Below are 21,671 nucleotides of genomic sequence, written 5' to 3' on the forward strand. Positions count from 1 at the left end.
TCTCAACAAAAAATTGCGAGAATTCCAGTGAAATTCGCTAACAATTTTATACTTTCACAGGTGTTCATATGATGTCAATATATGTTCCTGTGTTGATTTATCTTCTGTATGATTCATCATCACTGAGTAAAGCGAACGGATTTTCGCGATCACTTCACGAATTTTGTATACAACGATTAACTGCGACTGGACCTTTGTATCCACTTGCATTCCGTTCAATTATGGGTGGTACGCCTGAATTAAAAGACAAACTGACCGCAGGTATTAAAGCCAACGAAGCGATTAAAACAGCAAAGAAGAACATGGAGATGAATAAGTCATCGGCGCCAGCACAGCCACAAATAAAACTGAAAATGGACTTCAGTAACTTTAAATGAACAAGAAGGAATGCGTGAATAGATAAGAGAACTTTTCAAGTGTGTAAATAAATAAATTTTATATGAATTTTCAAAAAATAGCTGACAACTAAATAAATGACTTTATTCACATATCTTTTTTATAAATAAGGCCTACTTTGGTCTAAATTTATTATTCCGAATATTTATACAGAATAGTCATTTCATTGATGGAAACACTGTTATCCATTAGGTATACACGGTATTGCCTACCCATTTCCCTCACATTTTCATGGAGATTCCAAACATCAAGGTAATCGTAAAAACCACGCATTGGTAATGAAAATATTAAAATCATGGATGAAAATATTAAAATCATGTTTATGTCAACAATGTGTCAACAAGTGTTATTTAGAAAAGAACATATGCTCTTTGGAATTCCAGATATTCGAGAGACTTCATTCCATACGCAATTCTATTGTCGTTTTTTACTTTATATTTTGTTTACTTGATTGGAAGGATTATTTTGCTAAACTATTTTTGATGTTTTTGATGACAAAGAGGATTTGTAAGTGATTTTGGACCTTGCACTTTTCTTTCTCCCTCTCGAAAATTTAAGAAAAACCAAGTTCACGAAATTAAATCCTCGCGAAATACGATTTTTTGAAAATTTGTTCGGTTATGGTATCCGAAATCTAACGTTAAAATCGACAACGCGTGACTTTTGTTTTCTAATGAAGCGTTATCCTCGGGTTTTGTGGTACAGCTGATATGTTTAAAGAACGAACTGGTATTCTAACATGAAATTCATTATTATTGCTCAACAATAGTTGAACATATATATACATACAAAATTTGCAGCTAAATCTAAGAGAAGTGACTACAGTGACTAATTTTTCCAAAATTATTTACGTGCGACCAATTATTTAAATTTAGTCAGGTTAAAAAATGTTTCTTCGATGAGGTAGGTATTTCACGTTCAAGACTTTTTTTATAGCTACTTACTCATAAATTTTCTATTCGCAAAAAATCATTAAGGTTGAGGTCGTCGATTTGCTTTGGCAAGTACGAATATGTGAACGCAGGTTTAGTGTCAAAAGTTTACACACGATCTGCGTCAAGTTTGGATAAATTTCTCTAACCAACAAATGGTGGACGCTACCTTCTCTCCTTCTCTTCATTTTTTCTGTTTTTCTCGTCAATAACTTTGATAATAGCTTCCATATTTTGAAATCTTTGCCATCTCGAATAATAGCAGTAACTCCTACAACATAGAAAAAGTAGTCCTTATTAAAACCTTGAATGGATTAACAACCATAAAAATATGAAAAACGTTTTCGCAAGTTAAAAGAAGTTTCTAATGTCAATTCTTATGAAATGAAAATCCCTTACAGACATTTTATTCTGCAAAATTTTAAATTTTAAACCATGAACAGCCAAGTGTCTGCTTCGCAATAAATATTACTAAGCTTACTTTTATTTCGCAAAAATTAATTCCGGCTACTACTTTCCGTTTCCCGCAAAATCACAAAATTTCGCGATTCTTTCTAATCGCAAAAAATTTCTTACCGTTAAAATTCCTGACATGTAAACAATACGAATTCTTTTTTTTAAATAAGAAGAATTTTTTTAAATTTTTTGAATAATTTCTAAGATATTATTTTTGATTTAACACCATGTTGAACATTTGTTTGTCCCTGTGTATTTGTTGAAAAACGAGTTTTCTTTTTTTTGGACCAATTTTGATATAACTAACAATTAAATTCGGCACGCCCTTATGTCGTACATCCTAAATCTTGATGACGACACTTTATAGGAGAGAAAAGATTGTTACTTTTATTCGTGATTCTACATAGTCATATTTTCTAACAAACGCCTAATTTATCCGTGCAAGGTTTTACAGGAGAGGCTATAACAAGAAAACATACCATGAACCCAATGACGTCATAATGAAGGAACCAACTGCAATATCACAAGATTTCTTAATACGTTCTAAGAAAGAAAAAAAACATTTCCCGAATCTCGCACATGCTAGACAGCCACTAAAGTTAAAGGTATATATAACTTGTGAAGAAATATAAAAAACCTGAAAAGCGTTCGCAATGAAGTTGGGATAAAAAGAGTTAATAGGTAATGTCAATTTACTAAAACCGATCGCAAAAAACCTTGGGGACAAAAATTATTGTAGCTTTTGCAAGAAAATTTTATTGTTTTATAGAATAAGCAACTATTTATTGAAATGGTAAGAAAAAAAATTACTTGGCAGTCATGAAAAAAGTTGAAAAATGTAAAAAAAACCGTCAAATTATTATCAAAACGCAATAATTAATGCAAAACGCAATAATTTATGCAAAACAGCAACGAGAAAATTGAGCTGTGTCTAAACAGCTTTTAAATTGGGTGACAAAAAAGAGACAAAAGCAAAAATTGAACAAACAAAATATTTACCTACTGGAATACAAACCCATACCAAGACCAATAGTTAAACCGCAACTTATACCAAATAAAAGCGAAGATCGGACGCATGGTGTTTCTGAGATAAAATGTGATAAGTCCCACTAAAAAGAACGAATTCCCATGATTCCTGCTCTCTATGATGAAGTTACTTCTATATTAATAATACCTGCATGTGGTCTATGTGGGTGTGCGTACACGTGCAAGAGAAAATTTACACACTTGAATTTTTGCAAGCAAATTATTGTGGCTTTAATTAATGTGAATATAAATTAATAAAGTTATTGCTCAAAATCGCAATAACGTGCTTCAAAATGCAATCTACCTTCGTAAGTCTAATGTAATAAGAAACTCAATCTATTGCAAAAATTCCAAAGAAAAATTCTTACAAAAAATGCAGGGGTATTCATGAAAAACATTTCATTAAGAGAAAAACATCTAAAAAAAGTTGAAAGAAATTAATAAAATCTCAACAATTTATGATGCAAGATCATAAATTATTGTAAAACCTCAATGATTCATGTTGCAAAAATAAGTTTTTGTCCACCTTCAAATCCCAATAAAGTTTCTTCACAATAATTTTTGAGGTACAGACGCACGAAATAGAAAATGTCATACATTTTTATCCAATTTTTTAGCGAAGGGCGAATTTTTGTGGAATATGTGGGTTTCTATAACATTTAATACAGGTCCGCCATGGCAGAAAAAAATGCTTTCAAACTTTCATCTGTTTTGAAATGGCATTTATGTAATCGCATAGATTTTGAACTTCAGGGTATGTCCTTTGAATAAATTTTTAAACATATCTTATTACTTTTCTGTGAATTTTCAATTTCTGTCTGGTTTTGTGTACCTTTTTAACTTTTGGTCAGGAGGAAAGTTACAAAAACCCCACTAGCTAGGAATATACATGTTTTCTATAAGCAATTGAAATTTTAAAATGAGGCTAAGGATGCTTTCAGGCTCAAAATATGCTTAGGTTATGCTTATGACAAAAAATTTTTTGGAATATGCTTATGAAAAACACATATGATCAAGCTTAAAATGGGTATGGGAAATATTCTAGTAGTGTATGAGTTGCGAATTCCAAGGTCAATGAGTTTCTTTTTTCATGCTACCGAATCATTTTTACAGACTTGAAACAACAAAATTATTTCTGTAAACTCTTCTTAAAAATAGAATCACTGCATAATAAAAACTCTTATTTAAATTAAATCATACACAATAACACATCTCTTCGGAATATTGCTACAATCCCCTTTCCTGCTGCCATGCCACTGATTGTTGATGGGGGGACGAGGTCGATTTGACTTATGCGCAGACACCAGTGATCAAAATCCCGCGAACGCTAAAGCGAATCAAATTTAATATTTTTGCCTGGGAGTTTAAAATTTAAAAATAAATAACTTCAAATATTTATCTTTCTATCTTTCATCTTATAGCTATACGACATTGTTTTATGGTCTGTGAATTTTATGCTTTTATTTATGTGAAATGTCGGACAGTACCCTATACCACACTTTTCAAACGTTCAGAACACATAGAGCAAGGAGCTAAAGTTCCCTTTTTCGTCCTTTACTGTTAAGAGGTAAAGTAAAACATTTTTCAACGAGGTTAATTAATTTTGCACATTTTCTAAAGAAATTGCTTTATTATTGAAGATATTATTTCGGTTTGTCTGTTCAGTGTCTGTTTCGGAAGATCCTTCTCCCATCATCGGGCAAAGTAAAATGATGTTGAGCATGTATTTATATAATTGCAGAGGATCGAAATTCATAAAAATTAACCAATCAGAAACGAGCTGATAATTACAGTTAATTACGGTAATTAACATTTTCGGACCTAGATGTAGGTAACTACTTCTTCTGTAGGGCTGGTAACCAAATCTCAGGAAGTTGATACGAGATGCTGTTTATGTGTTTGTTACGTGCTACACTGTTGATAGTTTCTTTAATTTTCCTGGCCATTGTTCTGGATTCTCTGTCAATGATTTTCTTCTCATCCCAATTAAACTGATGACTTCTGCTCCAGCTGTGGTTCGCAATTTCGTTTTTCTTCACATCTCCGTTTCTCACTGCGCGCATAAGTTCTTGTACTCGTTGCTTAAACTTTCTTTTTGTTTCGCCTATGTACACTGCATCACAATCTTTACACGGGATTTCGTAAACAACATTGCATTGTTCTTCCAGGTTTATTTTGTCTTTTGGTTTAGACAAAGTGCTTCTTAGGGTGTCTTTAGAGTTAAGAATGCATTTGATCTTGTGTTGCCTTAAAACTCGACGAAGGATCTCGCTAGTACCTGGTACAAAGGGTAGGAATGCTGATGCAATGAAATTCTCTGATGTTTTCTTGTTGTCTCCCTTGCATTTTCTCTTTGTTTTATTTTCTACTGGCGTGATGACTTTATGACTGTATCCATTTGCGATTAATGCATTTCTTACACGTCGAATTTCTTCTCTCGAATTTCTTCTTTCCTCTCCTGTTTGCTTTATGCAAGTAATCGTTTATAAGAAACTCAGTGGTGGAGGCTGACTGTATTCAGCGATTCGGTTCAGCTTTGTTGCCGTAGTGATGATTGACATTTTGCTTAACTGGCAAATCACATTTGTGCTACATCCGACATTTTTAAAATTTCGCAGGGTGAAAACAAAGCTAGTTCGTAGGGGGAATAATGCTAAAAAATGTGGAAATGGAAGAATAATTAGCTAACGAAAGGTAAAGACAACAAAATCTGTCTGGAAATGATGCTTAGCTATCTAGATTTTGCTCAAAAAATTATCTGTGTAAACTTCCTAACATTGTTCTTGAAACTCCAAAATGTCTCTAGCTTTGCACTCTCTTTACCTAAAATACGGAAACCTCCAAAAATTGTTATGACGTCAATCACCGAATGGATGAGTTGCAAATGTTTACAAAGTTCCCTATATGTGCGCACATCTTTACAGGCAATAAAGAAGGACCGCATAAAGAAAATTGACTATTTCCTTTCATCTGGCTATAGACTTAAGGAATAAACAATCTAAAAGTAGCTGGAATGGATTATTATTAATTATCATTTTCTCTTAACATCATGTTTTAATTTTTTCAAAAAGTAAGTTGCCTTTTAACTTGACTTCTTTAATTGTTGTGGTCTGTTCTTTATACTTGTTGCCTGTGTGCATGTATTTTCTGCAGTAAGCCCTTCCACGCTCTAAAAACAACTGCGTAGCAGTCAGAAATATGCAAGAGGCAAAGAAAGGTCTTTTTCAGTCCATTTTTTTCCACCAAAATATTGGTGAGACTTACTATTATTATCGAGTGTAGATGGTCAATATGAATAAGGCAGTCATCAAAAATTTGTTGTGTTCGAGTCCTCCGACCGACTCACTTTTGGTAATAAAAACCTGAGTCGGTAAGTCGGAAAAAAAAACGGAAAAAAATTATTATTAAAAAGAAATTTTTTTTTTGCCAGAAATAATTCATGCAAAATTGAGAAAAACTTACAAAAATTGATTTTCGTAAAAATTAATTCCTTTAGGGACCGTTGACGAACAGTTTTCGTCTCCGTTAACAGCAAATTGGCCGTTAGGGGGGGAGGGGGTAATGCTTTGTCCGTTAAAAATATAAAAATGGAGACAAATTTCACTTTCTCGCCCTTTTTGTTTCTTTTAGGGAAAATGAAAAAAAATTCGACAAATTAGAAAATGTTTCCACAGTAAAAATCCGCCATAATCTAGAATTGGTTGTTAAAAAAATGTATCTCGTGTTCGTATTATAAGTCTCCACAAAAATTGTTCCGTAAAGCGCGGAGGGGGCAAATTTCTATTTAACAGCAAATTTGACATTAACGGAGACGAAAACTAAGTTAGGGGAAATGGGCTTGCCGTTAAGAAGCTGGGAGGAAGGGGTCCAAGTCTAGCAAGAAAACTGTTTGTCAACGGCCCCTTAGGGCACTCCTGTGGCTACTGACAGTTTAGGGCGGCGAACAATGGTCTACAAACGATGTCGAGTGGCGCTATACTGTTTTGGCCCTGGGAACGAATTTGCTTGCTCCGATCTGAAAATCCCTGAAAAAAATACGCCCGACCGCCCGCCCGACTCTTTTTTGCAGGGTCTTCAGGATGCGAACACAACATATTTTTGATGGTGGCCTAACTTCTGAATGACATAAAGTCTTAATGATATCTTCGTGTGATAATGATAACTTCATCTAGCGCATGTACCTTTTTACCTATATAATTATAAAAAATAAAAGGGCTTACTGCGAAAAATGTAAACATTCAAAAAGTTTTATGAAGTCACTGTTTTCTTCTCAAGGGAAAGGAAAACATGGTATGGAGCTGAAGGGTTTTTTTTTCAAATGTGTCTACGCTTGTGTTGTAGAACAAAATATTTCCGCATATATTTAAAAGCCTAAGGACAACTCCTTGAATTTAAGCCATAGCTAGCTAGCCATACCTTCTTCTTTTGCTTTTTAGCTGGAGGATCAAACAATGCGTGTTCTTCGTTTTCTGCCATCTTTGGTTAAAAAATTAGTTGAAAAATACGGAATCGACTTTTCAAAACATAACACGCGCATGACATCATGAGAAAATAAGGTACCTTATGTTATCGGTAAAAAAAAGTCGGCAAAAAAATTAGCCGGCAAAAGTAAAAAGTCGGCAAAAATATTAGTCACTTGGACGAAATTTAATCATTTTTTGTAGACTAAATTTTAGAATTTAGTTACTTTTTGCCGACTTTTGTTTTACCGATAAGGTATTTGATAAAAAAGCAACACACGGGAACCAAGTTGGGATCTCTTTTAATTTTTTCTAGACTATGCAAAATTGACTATGTTATTACTAATAGCTTAAAAACGTTTAGGCATAAGAAATAATTCATTTAGAAACAAAAAACCATGCTTTGTAGGTCCACATCACTTTTCAAAAGCGCGTGGTTATGTACAGGCACGGGGGTTTATGATTTATATGAATAACGACTTTTCGTAGGGCTATAGCTTGCGCACTAAATCCTAAAAAGGTATAATTTATAACCCCTACTCATATAGCTACGCCCATGAAAATCAAATTTATAACATATCCTAACAAAAAATGCCAGCGGTAATCAACGTCACGTCCCCCGTTACTAGACATACTATGCTATTTATCTTTTTTGGCCAAAGTCTTTTTGTAAACAAACAATAAGAACAAAAGATTCTTATCGTACCCAGGCTTCTTACACAATTTACCGAAAGCGATTCTGCTTCCATAATGGTTGCTCTCTTGTAACAAAAAAAGTGACTGACATCAGTAGAGATACGACGAACCTGTTAAAATCACTTTGAGAATACTATCATTCTGAAGTTACTTTTTGCTGCATTTTTTAAAGTTTGATTACCCACATTTGAACCGTCAGGTGAAAAAAGCCATGTCACAAAGAGATGGACCCATGGCTGACTGGTTAAACACATGGGAACGTAACACGAATGCAGGGTAAAGCGTTAGCTAATCTTATGAAACAAAAAAAGCCTTGCTACTAACTATATTTATGTAAAGCTTACAACATACAGCTAGCTGCCTATTGAAGGTTTTTATGCTCGTCAACTTTTTAGGGACAATCCAGGAGGTGGAAGAATCACCTTAAATAATGATAAAGAATTAAGTGATTTACTTGACTTTAGTGCGGTAAGATCTGTTTTAATTTCTTGATCAAGTTAATAGCTAGCTAGCCTTACAAATGCATATATTTGTTAGCTAGCTAGCCACCTATTTGACACAAAGACTTTTTTGTAAATTAACTGTACACTTTTTTAAGCCATGGTTGCTTGGATTGGTTTCTAAGACATCCATTAAACCCATTTATAGTGTAAAGTAGCTCTATATAGCTACATATGTAAATAAAATTATCATGGTTAAGAATGTGATGTCACTAGAATGGTGTCTAAATAGACCACTAATTACTTTTACGTTAACCTCAGGAATTATAATATTAAAGACAAAGGCTCTTAATTTTTTGTTTATGCTATTATTAGCACAATGCACCTCAATGACGTGGTATTGTTTTTAAAAACAAGCTAAACATTATGTCCATGGTGACCATGACGAGTCTCCTCTAATTACATGTATGAGTTCTTTGTCCATTACTCTAAACAAACGTCACTTAAAACATTTCAAATAATTGAGATGCACTTCGTAATAGGCATATGAAAGTGCCTGAATAACAAAAACAGTTGAAGGTCAACATAGCTGCAAGAATGCTGGATTTTTTCTCCATAGATTTAGCTGAGGTTTGCTATGTATATATCTTGCAATAAAGTCATGATGAACTAGCTACACTATATATAAATACTCCTTAATAAAATATATCTATATAAATGTCTAACTTACAATCAACTTGGTTTTACATCTGTTACAGAAATTGTATATACCTATTATGTTTAAAAACTTTTTTTTAGATGTTCACTCCTCCAGCTAATAACACTGGAATATCTAGAGTTAACCCTAGTTCGCCTTCTACTCAACAAAACACAACTGGTCCTGTTACAGCTGTGTCAAGGCCAGGTGAATAAAACATTCTTCTTTTCTATAACAAGAATAAAATTATTGCTGAAGTTGTATTAAAAATGTTGTCCACCTGTAGAGTGTGAAGTAAATAAAACGAAAGCAGATGATGAACTTTTATACAGCTTGGTTATATTTGAGTGATCAGCTTTAAAATAAAAAATGTATTTGATAATTAAAACCTTGATGCAACACTGCATTTTATGTTTACCATCTATATACTTGATTAAAGTTTGAAAAGGATATTTTATATGCCTTTTTAAAAAATAGGCATATTTCTTCTCTTTGGTTTGTTTGTTTTGTAGTTTATTTATATATGGTTTGTAATGCATTTTTATGTGCTGCTTTATACAGATATACATGAAAAATCTTCCCTTCAACATTCAGCTGTTTTACTTTTAAATATATCTATATTCAGGTGTTTTTCTAGTTTTATAGTTCAGTGCAAGGTGTTCAATCTTTCTACATAAGCATGCCTTGAATTTTTCTATTTTATCATTTACTGGTTTCAGCTGCCTTTGAGTTTGAGACATAAAAAGCAGATGTCTTAGTTTGAAAAAGAAAAAAAATTCAGTGTCCACAGAGTATACTGTTCTGTGTATCACACTACTAAAAGAAGAACAAATTCTTCTCTGGTGCTCTAAGGATAATTTTTGTTGTAAGGAGAAGGTATGACTCATTATGGTTCAACATTTTTATTAAGGCCCTACAACTTTATATGATTTTTTATGAATTTTATAACCTTAATATAATTTATAAGTTTGTTTATCCAAAGCTGAACAATTTTTATCATTTTGGGATTTTAGAGGAAAAAAATATGGTTTATACTTGAAATGAATCTTTAAGGACTTTTTTTCCGTGTTTTTTTTTCACCTATGTGGATTTTTTTGCAGCTGTTTCACAAAAAAACCTTTACTTTATTGTTATGAAAATTTTTAACTTCAATATTTAGATTGTTTTAAGAAACATCTGCTTCATGTAATCAGCTGTTTCTTTGTATACAGAGAAAGCAGTCACAATAAGAATGCATTAACAGATATTTCAATGTTTCTTTGTTTCATCTTATGATTTTTTTGAATCATTTTATTCTGAAGAAATCTAATAAATGTGATTAAAAAAGTGATTTTCACTTAAAACCTATTGTTTTATTAATCAAATTTACTTGCTAGAATAAGGAGTCTAACAAGGTGGGGTCATGACAAAAGCTAGTGAGTGGCAATATTATTTGTCTATCATAAATGCGTGTTGTTGCAACTGCTCCACCTACAATGATATACTTTACATTGTTGCTTTGTAAAGTTTTTCCATCATGACAATGTGGTCAGGAACCGTTGATCCCCCATATTTCTTGGTTTTGTAGTTCAACTATTAATGTAATATCATCTTGGCATACCTGCCTCTTTATTAAGTAGATAAGGACTGTTTTTCATTTTATTCACAGCAAATATTTAATATATGGGGTTAGATATTTCTTCCAAATGGACTAAAGTTTAAAATAAAAATAGCCTCTTGGTTATTTTTCAATCCCATTATATTTATTTTTTATTAAATTAATTCAACTTGCACAATACTTCAGCATGTCCATATAATTTAAAAGCCATTGTATTGTTATGCGTTAATGAGGTCAAATAGATTCTATCATGTTGAGGGTGTTATTAGGCCCGATTTGAGGATTTCCTTGACAGTCTTCCACAGGACGACTGATAGTGTATCCAGAGGAAAAATTTCGAAATTCTATGGTACCAATTGTCTGAAAGAGCTATTATTTATAAATAATTAAATGACAATCATTTAGTTGCTGCATGCTTTGACAAATACCAAAATAAAGGCATATGCGTATGCAATACCTTTTCCAGGAAATTAACGAAGCACAAAATTTGCATTAAATGTCCCTTATTAAAGTGTAGTTGAATGTCCAGGATGTTAAGAAAATTACTAGTTAATTTAAAAACTTTTCACTCCCTGCATCTGATATTGTAAACATGTTGAGGAAAACAAGAGAAGCTGTTTGTCAGTGATACCATTCTCAAAATATAGATCTCTTGATATACATTATTTTATGCTTTTTGTAAGTCAGTTGGGGAAAATCATGTTAATTAAATTCTTATTTATAAGTTATTACAGGCATTCACATTGATTTCTAGTGTGGTAAGTGTGTGGTCATTAATTCTGTGCCTTGTTAATTTCCTGGAATGAGGTAAATGAATTTTCAACTGACATCCCCAGGTAGGTTTTGAGAAACAAATACATCTAGATAACAACTAGGCAAGAAGGAAACTTGAAAACAATGTTCCTTAATTTACATTTTGTAATATTCCTGTTCTTTCTGTTTCAATTTCCATAATTTGTAAAAAAAGTTGTAGTGCATACTTAGGCCATTGAAAACTATTCTTACAAAAATGTTTGTAAAAATGCATGGCTTTTGTGTACATCATAAAAACACATACATTTAGTTTGTTTCTTTGTATTTTTTATATTATTATATTATATTATATATTATATTATATTATATTATATTATATTATATTATATTATATAATAATGTATTGTATTATGTATTGTTATTTTACGATTCCAATATTTTGAATTTTGAATGTTTAACTTGTATATACTTGTTATTTAATTTAGGTTTAGATGAACCTTGGACAACATATGATTCAAGGGTATGTAGTTTTCCTATACTTTGATTCCATGTGTTATTATTACAGTTCATTTACTACGCACGCCTGTTATTTAACAATAAGAATTACAGAGGAAAAAATAAAAAATATTTTCAAGTACCTATTCTTATTATTTCAGCTGGTATATTTAATGATTTTTTGGGTTTCTCATTTGTGTGTGGCACCCTTAAATGTTTCTTGCAATTTAGAAGTTGCCTCTAATTATGATCCCTCCCCTTCCTTTTATGAAATCCAACCAGTTAATTAACCCTTCCTATTAAACAACAATTAACAAATAATTTTAAAATGTAAGGTTGGGTTTTTGAAAGTACATGTTAAAATGTTTTTCTATATTTTTATAGAAACATGAATATGAACAAAACTCCCATCATTTAATCACTTGTTTTATGACTTTAAAATGTCTCACAGGTTATTTTATCACTCCTCCATGCTTATATTATTGTTGGTTTGTTGTACTGTTTCAATATTTGTGATATTTGAATTTGTGTATAAGTTAGGTGAATTTAAAATTAAACAAAAATCAATACATGGAAATAACTTTTACCAAAAAGATTGCATAAACATCGCAAAATGTAACATTTGGTTATCTAAGTGTTCAAAAATATCTTAACCTTTAAGTGCACAGAATTAAGTTGTGAAAATTTAAAATGAGTACCACTTCAATTTTGATACAAGTAAGACAAAAAGTTTGTTTGAAAATAATTTTTTAAGGGTAAATAAACTAGCAACTACCTGGGACTAAAATAGGACCATTTTCCCAAAGCTGGTATAATGCCTAATTATTTATTTTTTTGCATATATGAATTTTTTTCATGCGTCTTATCGACTAGCAATACAATAATATAATTGTATTGCTAGTTAGATGACCTCAGCCATTAAAATTCAGCCTGGTGAGTGACGGCAAAAAAATTGCCACGGTCAACCACCTTTGCGTATGGCTCTTTTGTGCTCTTGCACACGTTGTTTAAACATTCGTTTTGTTTCACCGACATAACAGCATCCCAATCCTTACACGGATAGATACAGACAAAAATGAGATTGCGGACCATAGCTGGAAGAATGATCATGTTATAGACTTGGACAATAAAAAGATCATAGACCGAGAGTCTGGTTGGACAGCAAGAAAAGTAACAGAAACCATAAATAGTATAGACAGAAATACTCATATCAATAGTATTTCCTATCAACTTCCAGAAATATGGTTTACCCGCACTTCGGAAAGCGAACATTTAGGAAAAAAGTGCAAAAAATGGTTTGGGACAAACGTAACAAAAAAGTGAACTTTTAGAAAAAGAAACGCAACATAAAGCGAACTTTTAGAAAAAGGAAAGATTTTAATCAATTTATTGCTTCCATCTGGGTCCGTGAAAAAGTTAATTACTTTAATTGCTGTGATCTGATTGGTTAATTTCAATCCTCTAATTATCTCTTCAAATAATAAATAGCCAAAGATGATTATTTTTAAAACACTGTCTATATTAAAAGAAGTATATAAAAGCATATATTTTCTGAAAGCTAGATTAATTTTTTATCAGATTGTTATTTTCTTTATAAAATAAAAGTTCTTGTAGTAGTCTATAGTTTTTGTTTTCTTTGAACAAGTCACCTACAAAACTGTATGAAATACATTTTCCTTTTTATTATTGAGTTTTGTCTTAACATGGGAAACTTGATTTTTTTTCTGTAAAATATCAAAATCTTGGACTGTCCCTACTATGATGCTCTGTATTTGTAAGTTTGTTGTGTGCAAAGTATTAAAGAAATCATGATTTTGTTTCGCACAGAGGCCAGCAGAATGTGAAATAAAAACTGTCAAGGTGTGACAGACAGACCAAACAAATTTAATTACATGTGTTTTTAATGCTAGAAAAATTTTTGTTTAAAATAATTGATAACGGACTTTTTCTACAACATATCAATTATGATGCAATGATATCCATAAGTGGCTTGCTAAGCTTCTCATGCCATTGGTTTACTAAAAGTACACATTGAATTAAGTTTGCAAAATACATTCTTTGAAATTATATCTGTTGTCACATTGACAAAGAGGGAGCTTATAAAAGTTTAAAAGACCATCTTTCTACAACAAAGCAGCAAAACAAGAGACAGTGTGTGTGGAGGTGCAAGACTTTTCAAATTCCAAACACATTTCTTACATCTTCTATTACAACTGCATGTCCAGAGACTGCCAGTGCTCTCTATGCAAGAAAAACCTTGGCTGTGACAGGGCACCATGCTACCAAAATTTACATACTGTAATTGACTACATACTGTAAATGCACACCTGAATACTAGTCTATGTTGAAATAAACGCAACGTAAAATGTGAATAACCCATGCTCATAAGGTATACTGTTGAAAACAAGATTAGTAAATCTAAAATGATAAAACTAGTAATTCTTTGTTATTTCCAAAATATGAATTGCGTACATTTTTTTTCAGTTATTAACTTGCAAAAGTGTGTTTATGTCCCACTTTTCAGCTTCTGTAGCTCTTTTAAAGGATTTTAAATATTGTTATTGAACTTTAAGGATTTATTAAAATAATAAAGAGAATTATTAGAACAAGCCCTAACATATATTTTTTAAAAATAATTGCTTCTGTCTGTTTAAACGTGTAAAAGTTAATTTTTTTTATCACAGCCAGCAGTGATAATGACACCAGCAAACATCTCACAAATAAGATGATGAACAAGTCATTAACAGCCTATCCTTTTTTATTGTAGTTATTCTCTTTTAGCCATTCGATGGTAGTGCTGCAGGACCATTATTCGGACAAGATGACACAGAACTTATTGCAAACTCACGGAAAGCTCTTTCTACTTCAACGTCTTACAGTCCTTCTTCGAGTATGCATTTTAATTAATATGATAATTTGATTTTTAATTTGATAATAATAATTATAATAATTGTGTTCATGATGAAGTGTAAAAACCAGTTTAATTATGGCAAATTAAACTTGCTATTTTTGAAGAAACACACTTTTAATCTTTTTGAGTTCTCTGTTGGTCAAAAATTTTCTAGTTAACAGTACCTATAATCTAAACTTGTGTAAGTTGTATTGATTGTGGATGCACCAAATTTAATCATGCATAAATTAATACAATTACGGTAGATGGGTTTTTCTAAATCAAACTACGTAATATTTAAAATCACGTTGTCAAAAAAATCCTTTTTTTAGGCAAAGTTTTTTCTATTAGAAAATTGTTTTTCCCAAATTTTTATTTTACAATCTTTATCTTTAATTGAACTTTTGTATAAACTAAATGAGCCCATTTAAGCCAGGAATTTATCTAATTTTTTTCGATTTTTCAGGATTTGATCAAAATACTAATTAAATTAAAGTCCTGTCATTACTTCTGTGAACATAATTGTTATTTTTGTGTTTAGCTAAAAAAGATCCATTTTCGTCAATGCTGTTTTCCAATAGTGGGCAGGTAAGAAGTAATTTGCGAACCCTTATCAAACAAAGCTTAAGTGGGAATTTCAATAAACCAACCTATATGAAACTACTGTACAATCAGCATTGTTTTAAAAACTATGTCATGTAGTTAGGATGTAACAAAACGGGCAAAGTTCACAGCATGTGTGTAACATAAGCTTGAATCAGATACATCACCTGATTTTTTTTTAAGTTCCCTATTACTTTTAATGCTGCTACTTTTAATCAACTTTCATGTGCCTGTATTGTTTGCCGTATGTTGAAAGGTTCCAGTTCTTTAAAAGGAATTATCCTTGTGTTTTAAAAACAATTTCAGAATAAATTAGGCTCACTTATAAAAAAAAGAGTACTTATTCTGATTTTTTTAAAATTTTAATGCTATATTTTTGAGATGTGTTGTTAATTATTACTTTTTTCTTCAGCCTTTAGGTCCATACCCTGGTGGTGGTAGTAATAGTGACAGCAGTAACAATCCCGAAGCTGGTATGAGCAGTCCAGAATGTATGTGTTTTTATATACTGTAATCTAACGTGTTCCAAGTTAAGAGTATGAAAATGAGAAAAAACTAACAAAGTAACATTTTGTTTAAGAACTAGTTCTACTCTAAAAAAAAGATTAGATGAATGGTTTGTTTTCCTTTATCATGGTAGATCATGTTTCGGTAATTATATTGCTTTTAGAACAAAAGAATCAATATTTGTGAACTGGAAAGCTTTGTGGAATAAAAATTTTAAATTAGTGTAAAAGAAATGAATCGTCCCGTTTTGATAACTATCTTACAAACTTTATTAATACTTATTAATTTAGGGAGGCGGTACAAACAAACAAGCAAGAATCAACCTCCTCCACATATTCGTTCTGTAAGTTGAAAAAAAATATTTTTGGCCTCATACAAGTTGATGATCCACACCAGCTGATTATTGTCAGCTGCTGTGACATTACAAGCTAGCTTTCATAGCATAATAACTTTTTCTTTTTCCTGCAATATTGCATTCCTTTGTATAACCGACGGTTGTTGAATTTAATTAAAGTCACCCCTTAATGCAAAGAAAAAAGCTGTTTAATGCAATTAGCACTGATAATCACATACTGTTTTTCTCATTCCTAATCCTTTGTTTGTCGTAAATCATTTTGTGGTTAACATATCATAAATGTAAACTAACAATTTCTGTCTATCAAAAAAAAGAGTTAGGCAAGGCAACGGAATGTTTGACTCGATTAGTCTGACTGTTATAAAGATTTTTAGTAGAGATTGTCTGACTTATTTGTGACTCAAAATCCAAACAAGGAGTTGTGTGTACTTAACAAACTTGTTGTGTCCCTCCGTGTTTGAAGTAATATTGGTGTTTTGGGGAATGGTATAATTCGTGATATTTTTACATCAGAATATTCATTTTTGAATATTTTTTGTGTTGAAATTAACAATGCGGATTGTTAAAAGTACTCTTTGCCATTAGCGACTTTCTAATTTGACTAAAATTGAGCTGAGTTTCTCCGATTTTCCGTCAATGACAATAATAAGGTTTGACACGAATGTTTTAGACCTATGTTTTGGTCAAATCTTGCTGCCGCATCTATAATAAGGCGATCACGCTAACTTCATTCAATATTCCACAAAAAAATTTATATCAAACTTTTTTTTCTTATTTTTTTGTTTGTTTTTTCTTATTTACTTTGTCACTTTCTTGTGAAAAAATATTGCGAGGTTTTATGTACAGAAAACAAAACCCGTCACTATTGCTGTTCTTTCCACTAATAATACGTTAAGTCTATGACATGCCGTTATAAAGGCTTTTTCATCGTTTTTTCTGCCGATCTAATTGCTCAAAAGTGCAACAGCTTTTTAGAACCTAGTCGAAGCTCAGAACCAACTCATTTAATATTTAGAGAAGGGAAATGGAAAAAAGGAAACAGGACCAAAAAATAAAATTTCTCTCCCTAGCCATCTTAATTTTCGATATTTTTGATGTTTGAGAGGTGTAAAAATTTGGACGAAATTATAGTGTTAATTTTTTTAACGCAATAGAAATATTATTGTGACGTCATTTTTAACAACTCCCATGGGTATAAAATAAGAATAAGATAATCAGTGAAACGTTTCTAATTGAGACATGAAAGAGGTTTTTATCTGAGTAGTTAAGCGCCTTATTATTCGGCGCACTTAATAAACCATTTTAAAGTTCAAGTTAATGTCTTAAAATTTTACACAACATTCGACAAGGTAGTAGTTTCTGAGTTTGTTTTGTTGAGAATGTCTTCTGTCGTATCGTCTTCGAACGGAATGCAGTTATATTTTGTAAGTGTGTTCATCCTTGTGATACGTAAAGGTTAGAATGTGTCCGCCGTATTTTTATGTTTTTCGGCGCTCGAATTCAGCGCATCTTTACATATATTTTTTTCTGATATAAAAAAAATTAAATTTTAACAGGCGATTATTAGCTTTATTAAAAGCAATTCTAAACACCACGATGTTTCTTTTCTTCTTGAAAGAATTCGACGATATAGGGAGCGTGTTTTTAATTGGTTCACTGGCTAATGACTTTCAAAACACATGTGCGATCGAAGATATAATTACAAGTTTACGATGACGATACAATAGCCATGTTTTTTTGACGTTCATTTATTTATCAGTTCGTCGCGCAAGAAGAGTTGTTATTTATTAATACTGTTGTTTTTAACATAAACTTGAACATGTATTTTTTTGATACGGTAAAATATTTTTAACAATTTTTTTATTTATTATTCATTCCTTTTAACCACAATTTTTTTAATCACATTAATGTGTATTACTAACTTTTACTTCAGTAACTCTGTGTTAGTTTATGCAGGAGAATACAATTTATTATTGTTGATATTCGTTTTCATGCAGGTTTATTCTCCAACGTCTGAAGACATGATACCAGGCGAACCTCCTTTGCAATACCCATCACCGAAAGGTGGCATATATTCCAGTGATTACTATATGGGTAGGTTTGTTGTTATGTGTTTTTGTTTGTTTGTTGTTGTTGTTTTTGTTGTTATTGTTGTTGTTGTTTATTTATACCAAGCTTGTTTTCTTTTGGAAGTAGTGGTATTAAAACATTTCTTTCCTAAAGTCTTAGTGGAATTACTTTTAAAGCTAATTTTTCTATAATTTAGAACACGGATCTCCAGATCCTTGGGGAAATCATATGACTAGTTCCAGACCTCCAGCTCCCACAATAACTGGTTCATATTCCACTATTCCTCCAGACCTAGTAAGTATTAGCCATCTTGTCAAGTTTGAGGTTTATTTTCTATCTTTTTTCTTTTAATTATTTTAATGAAACGTTTGTAGGGCTACCCACCAATGGATGGTCATGACTCACGCCTCCCTCCTTCTTTACCTCCTATGTCTTCTTTTCGTCAGCCTGGTAGTACACAGCCAGCCGATTCTTCAGCGCAGTACATGCAGCCATCTCCGACATTACACGCAGGTAACAGATTTATACTCCAAAATTGTAAGTTTTTGGAACAAGGAAAAAGTTGATTATATTAAGAGAGTCAATGAGAGTTAGCGATTTTTCCATCCAAATAATTTTGACAAGAAGCATTTGAAACTCAAATTGTAAAGTAAAAAAACACATTTGCAGCCTTGACCAAGAAACGTGTATCGTTTCAAAACAAATCGTTTCCAAAATTAGTTTAGATGTCTAAAAATTTTGTATTTTTCTTTCAATAGCACCTTCACGTGCAACGGATTCAAACAATCCTGGTAGTGGCACACAAACTGCTGATGCGCTTGGAAAGGCTCTGGCTTCGGTAAGCTTTTAATATCAATAAAAACAAAAATGTTTTAGCCTACAAACGATCGGTAATGATGTTCCATTTAAAACAATTGACAAGGTATAATTATCTCATTGCGATCTCGTTTGTGTCATCAACATTCTTAATGTGGTATTTTATAGATGTATTCCACTGATACGCCAGTGAGCTACTCCTCAAATCCGTCAACACCTGTCGCTTCTCCGCCTCCTCTCATCAGCGATCGTTCTGGCACTGCTGCATCTTTACATTCAAATATCGCATGGGCTAACCCTCCTCCACAAACTAATCACTCTCCTCCGTATGATAATATGCAGCAACTGGTACAGTATTTCAGATGTTTTTTTACTTTTAAGCCATCCTTTTTTTTCAAACTAGTCAGATTGTGGAAAAGTGTTAAATACAGCTTTGCACAACTATTTTGAGTACAGCAGCTTTTTTGTTCTTTTAGAATCGCATGCAAGAAAGTTTAGATGACGCTATTTGGGTTTTAAAAAGTCATGCTGAGAGTTCGGCAAGAAACCAAGGAGGTTACCATGGAGCGCTTCATTACCCACAAGCTCTCACAGATCAACTTCAGGTATAATTTTAATGTCATGTTGTATTACTACATAAAGATTTTTTTTTTGTGATATATTTTATAGTTATATGTACTAATTTATTGATGCTTTGTTGACTCTATGTTAAATACCTGCAATATGTGTTTAGAATGCATCCATTGAAAACAGTGCAGTTCTTGAGCATGCTGGACATCTTTTGCAGAATTTAAACATACCTCGCCCTGAATCCGGAATGCTAGGTAGCTAATCCTTTCTACCACAACAGATATTTGAAATGTCATTTCCATAGCAACACTAATGTTTAAACCTAAGCAAATCTGAACATAATGTTGTTATTTCATATTGACAGCTGCCGAGAAAAAAACAAAAACGAAATCCGAAAAGGCTAAAAAGCGACCTAAGATCGAACGCGAAAGCGATCTTTTGGGAGAGGATGACGAAGAAGAAATCGACGAGAAAACGGGCGAACCAAAAGTCGTACGTGAATCCGAAAGAAGACATGCAAACAACGCGAGAGAAAGGTTATTATTTCTAGATTCATCTTTTACTTTTATAGTCTTTTGACGATTATTACGTGATCTTTTTAAAATTTTGCATGAACAATGTTTTAACTGGATGTTGTTTGGTTTTAGAATCCGAGTTCGGGATATAAATGAAGCATTTAAGGAACTTGGTCGAATGTGTTCTTTACACCTAAAGAATGAAAACCCGCAGACAAAAGTATGTATCCACTCTCGTCAAATAGTTGTCGCTGTTATAAAAATAGCTGATGAAATTGAAATGTCATGCCTTATTTTTTTTATTTTTTTTAGCTTACCATTCTTCACCAAGCAGTCACAATCATCACAAGTTTAGAATCCCAAGTTCGAGGTAAGTATCTTTGAAAGCTTTTCTGTTTTTATTTCGTCCTGTTTAAAACACAATGCTTATTACTTGTCTTTTTTCAGATCGCAATTTAAATCCAAAAGCCGCCTGTTTAAAGAGGCGGGGTGATGACGAGAAGATGCACGAAGACGACAAACGTATGAATTTGGGCGGTCTTGTAGAGGGCGGAAAACGAGGGGGTAGACGCCCGCAACAAGTTAGACGGTCAGGTAAGAATAATTTTTTTACTTCCGTCCTTAATTTAGCAACAATGTATTTAAATGTCTGCATAAGTCGCCATTTTCCCGCATTCTTTGATAGAATAATGCCCATTAATCTATTGTGTACAGTTAGTTCCTTTATCATTATGTTTTTTCTATTTTCCTCTTTTCAGGTTTCCCTCCAGATCCGCTTGATGGCTCAAGTGGTTTGATGCAAGACTCTGGGATTTTCAGTCATTAAAATACACAGTCGCAAACATAGAGGGAAAATACGGGGCGTAACTCGCAACCAGTCAGTATTGATTTTTTGTTAATATGGAATTGCCAAGGCTGTGTAAAATAGCTATTATATTTGGAAGATATATTTACTGATTAATCGAGACCGTTACGATTCATCACCTGGTGATGTCAATACACGCGTGACGGAGATAATGAGAACCTAGAAGGAGATGCGTTATATGCACTTTTTCGTAGATGACAAAATGACAATTTTATGTAGATAAAGACGAAGGTGAAGTTTTGAGACAGGGCAGTGATATTTATTTTCAGAGGTGTATATTTTATATATAAATTATATTTAATATTAGTTACGATTTACAACCTTACAAAAAACTTCACTCTCCGTCGCAGAGTATACATAGTTTAATAATGTGACGATAGTATTTACGTTGTATATATATGGTATTATTTAGCGGTGAATGCCGTTTGTGCGTTCTTTTCAAAGATAACTTAAAAAATATTCTCACTGTCCTGGTAATCCCGAAATGCCTTAATGTATCAAGTGTTTTTATAGATGTTAGTTTGCGGTTCAG

General features: G+C 32.3%; 3 protein-coding genes across 6 annotated transcripts in view; 2 read left to right on the forward strand and 1 right to left on the reverse strand.

Annotated features, from left to right (window-relative positions):
- Nucleotides 1-474, forward strand: part of LOC130656978 (HEAT repeat-containing protein 5B-like) — a 31,658-nt gene extending 31,184 nt beyond the window's left edge. For all 3 annotated transcript variants that reach the window (XM_057459927.1, XM_057459929.1, XM_057459928.1), the window contains one exon: nucleotides 61-474. In XM_057459927.1, coding sequence (XP_057315910.1) covers nucleotides 61-377 — 317 coding nt within the window. In that variant the 3' untranslated portion in view covers nucleotides 378-474. The remainder of the gene's footprint in view (nucleotides 1-60) is intronic.
- Nucleotides 475-1,467: 993 nt separating this feature from the next.
- LOC130656985 (cytochrome c oxidase assembly protein COX20, mitochondrial-like) lies at nucleotides 1,468-7,381 on the reverse strand. Of its 2 annotated transcripts, none has more exons than XM_057459935.1 (4): nucleotides 7,227-7,381; nucleotides 2,788-2,893; nucleotides 2,264-2,327; nucleotides 1,468-1,599 (listed from the first exon to the last, which is right to left on the reverse strand). In XM_057459935.1, the coding sequence occupies exons 1-4, from the start codon at nucleotides 7,284-7,286 to the stop codon at nucleotides 1,494-1,496; spliced, it is 336 nt and encodes a 111-aa protein (XP_057315918.1). In that variant the 5' UTR covers nucleotides 7,287-7,381; the 3' UTR covers nucleotides 1,468-1,493. The 2 variants fall into 2 exon arrangements, with proteins under 2 accessions (XP_057315918.1, XP_057315919.1); XM_057459936.1 differs by lacking the exon at nucleotides 7,227-7,381 and adding an exon at nucleotides 4,011-7,185.
- A 636-nt stretch (nucleotides 7,382-8,017) lies between these two features.
- LOC130656980 (transcription factor 12-like) lies at nucleotides 8,018-21,598 on the forward strand. The gene is made up of 20 exons (XM_057459930.1): nucleotides 8,018-8,242; nucleotides 8,362-8,434; nucleotides 9,205-9,310; nucleotides 11,939-11,973; nucleotides 14,730-14,838; nucleotides 15,380-15,426; nucleotides 15,854-15,932; nucleotides 16,239-16,291; nucleotides 18,301-18,397; nucleotides 18,570-18,667; nucleotides 18,748-18,886; nucleotides 19,132-19,211; nucleotides 19,358-19,537; nucleotides 19,666-19,794; nucleotides 19,923-20,013; nucleotides 20,124-20,295; nucleotides 20,407-20,494; nucleotides 20,587-20,644; nucleotides 20,722-20,868; nucleotides 21,033-21,598. Exons 1-20 carry the CDS (start codon nucleotides 8,178-8,180, stop codon nucleotides 21,098-21,100), a joined length of 1,914 nt encoding a protein of 637 aa, XP_057315913.1. The 5' UTR covers nucleotides 8,018-8,177; the 3' UTR covers nucleotides 21,101-21,598.
- The last annotated feature ends 73 nt before the right edge of the window (nucleotides 21,599-21,671 follow it).

Source organism: Hydractinia symbiolongicarpus, chromosome 9, assembly GCF_029227915.1.
Source record: "Hydractinia symbiolongicarpus strain clone_291-10 chromosome 9, HSymV2.1, whole genome shotgun sequence".
Lineage (NCBI taxonomy): Eukaryota > Metazoa > Cnidaria > Hydrozoa > Anthoathecata > Hydractiniidae > Hydractinia > Hydractinia symbiolongicarpus.

Bases quoted from the DNA above. Each gene is read 5' to 3' on its own strand.
- LOC130656980 (XM_057459930.1), top strand. From the start codon at position 8,178: ATGTCACAAAGAGATGGACCCATGGCTGACTGGTTAAACACATGGGAA. The intron at 14,839-15,379 runs GTATGCATTTTA...TTTTGTGTTTAG, and splicing joins GTCTTACAGTCCTTCTTCGA to CTAAAAAAGATCCATTTTCG. The intron at 16,292-18,300 runs GTAAGTTGAAAA...GTTTTCATGCAG, and splicing joins CTCCTCCACATATTCGTTCT to GTTTATTCTCCAACGTCTGA.
- LOC130656985 (XM_057459935.1), bottom strand. From the start codon at position 7,286: ATGGCAGAAAACGAAGAACACGCATTGTTTGATCCTCCAGCTAAAAAG. The intron at 2,894-7,226 runs GTATGGCTAGCT...CGTTCTTTTTAG, and splicing joins CTAAAAAGCAAAAGAAGAAG to TGGGACTTATCACATTTTAT. The intron at 1,600-2,263 runs GTATGTTTTCTT...TCTATGTTGTAG, and splicing joins ATGACGTCATTGGGTTCATG to GAGTTACTGCTATTATTCGA.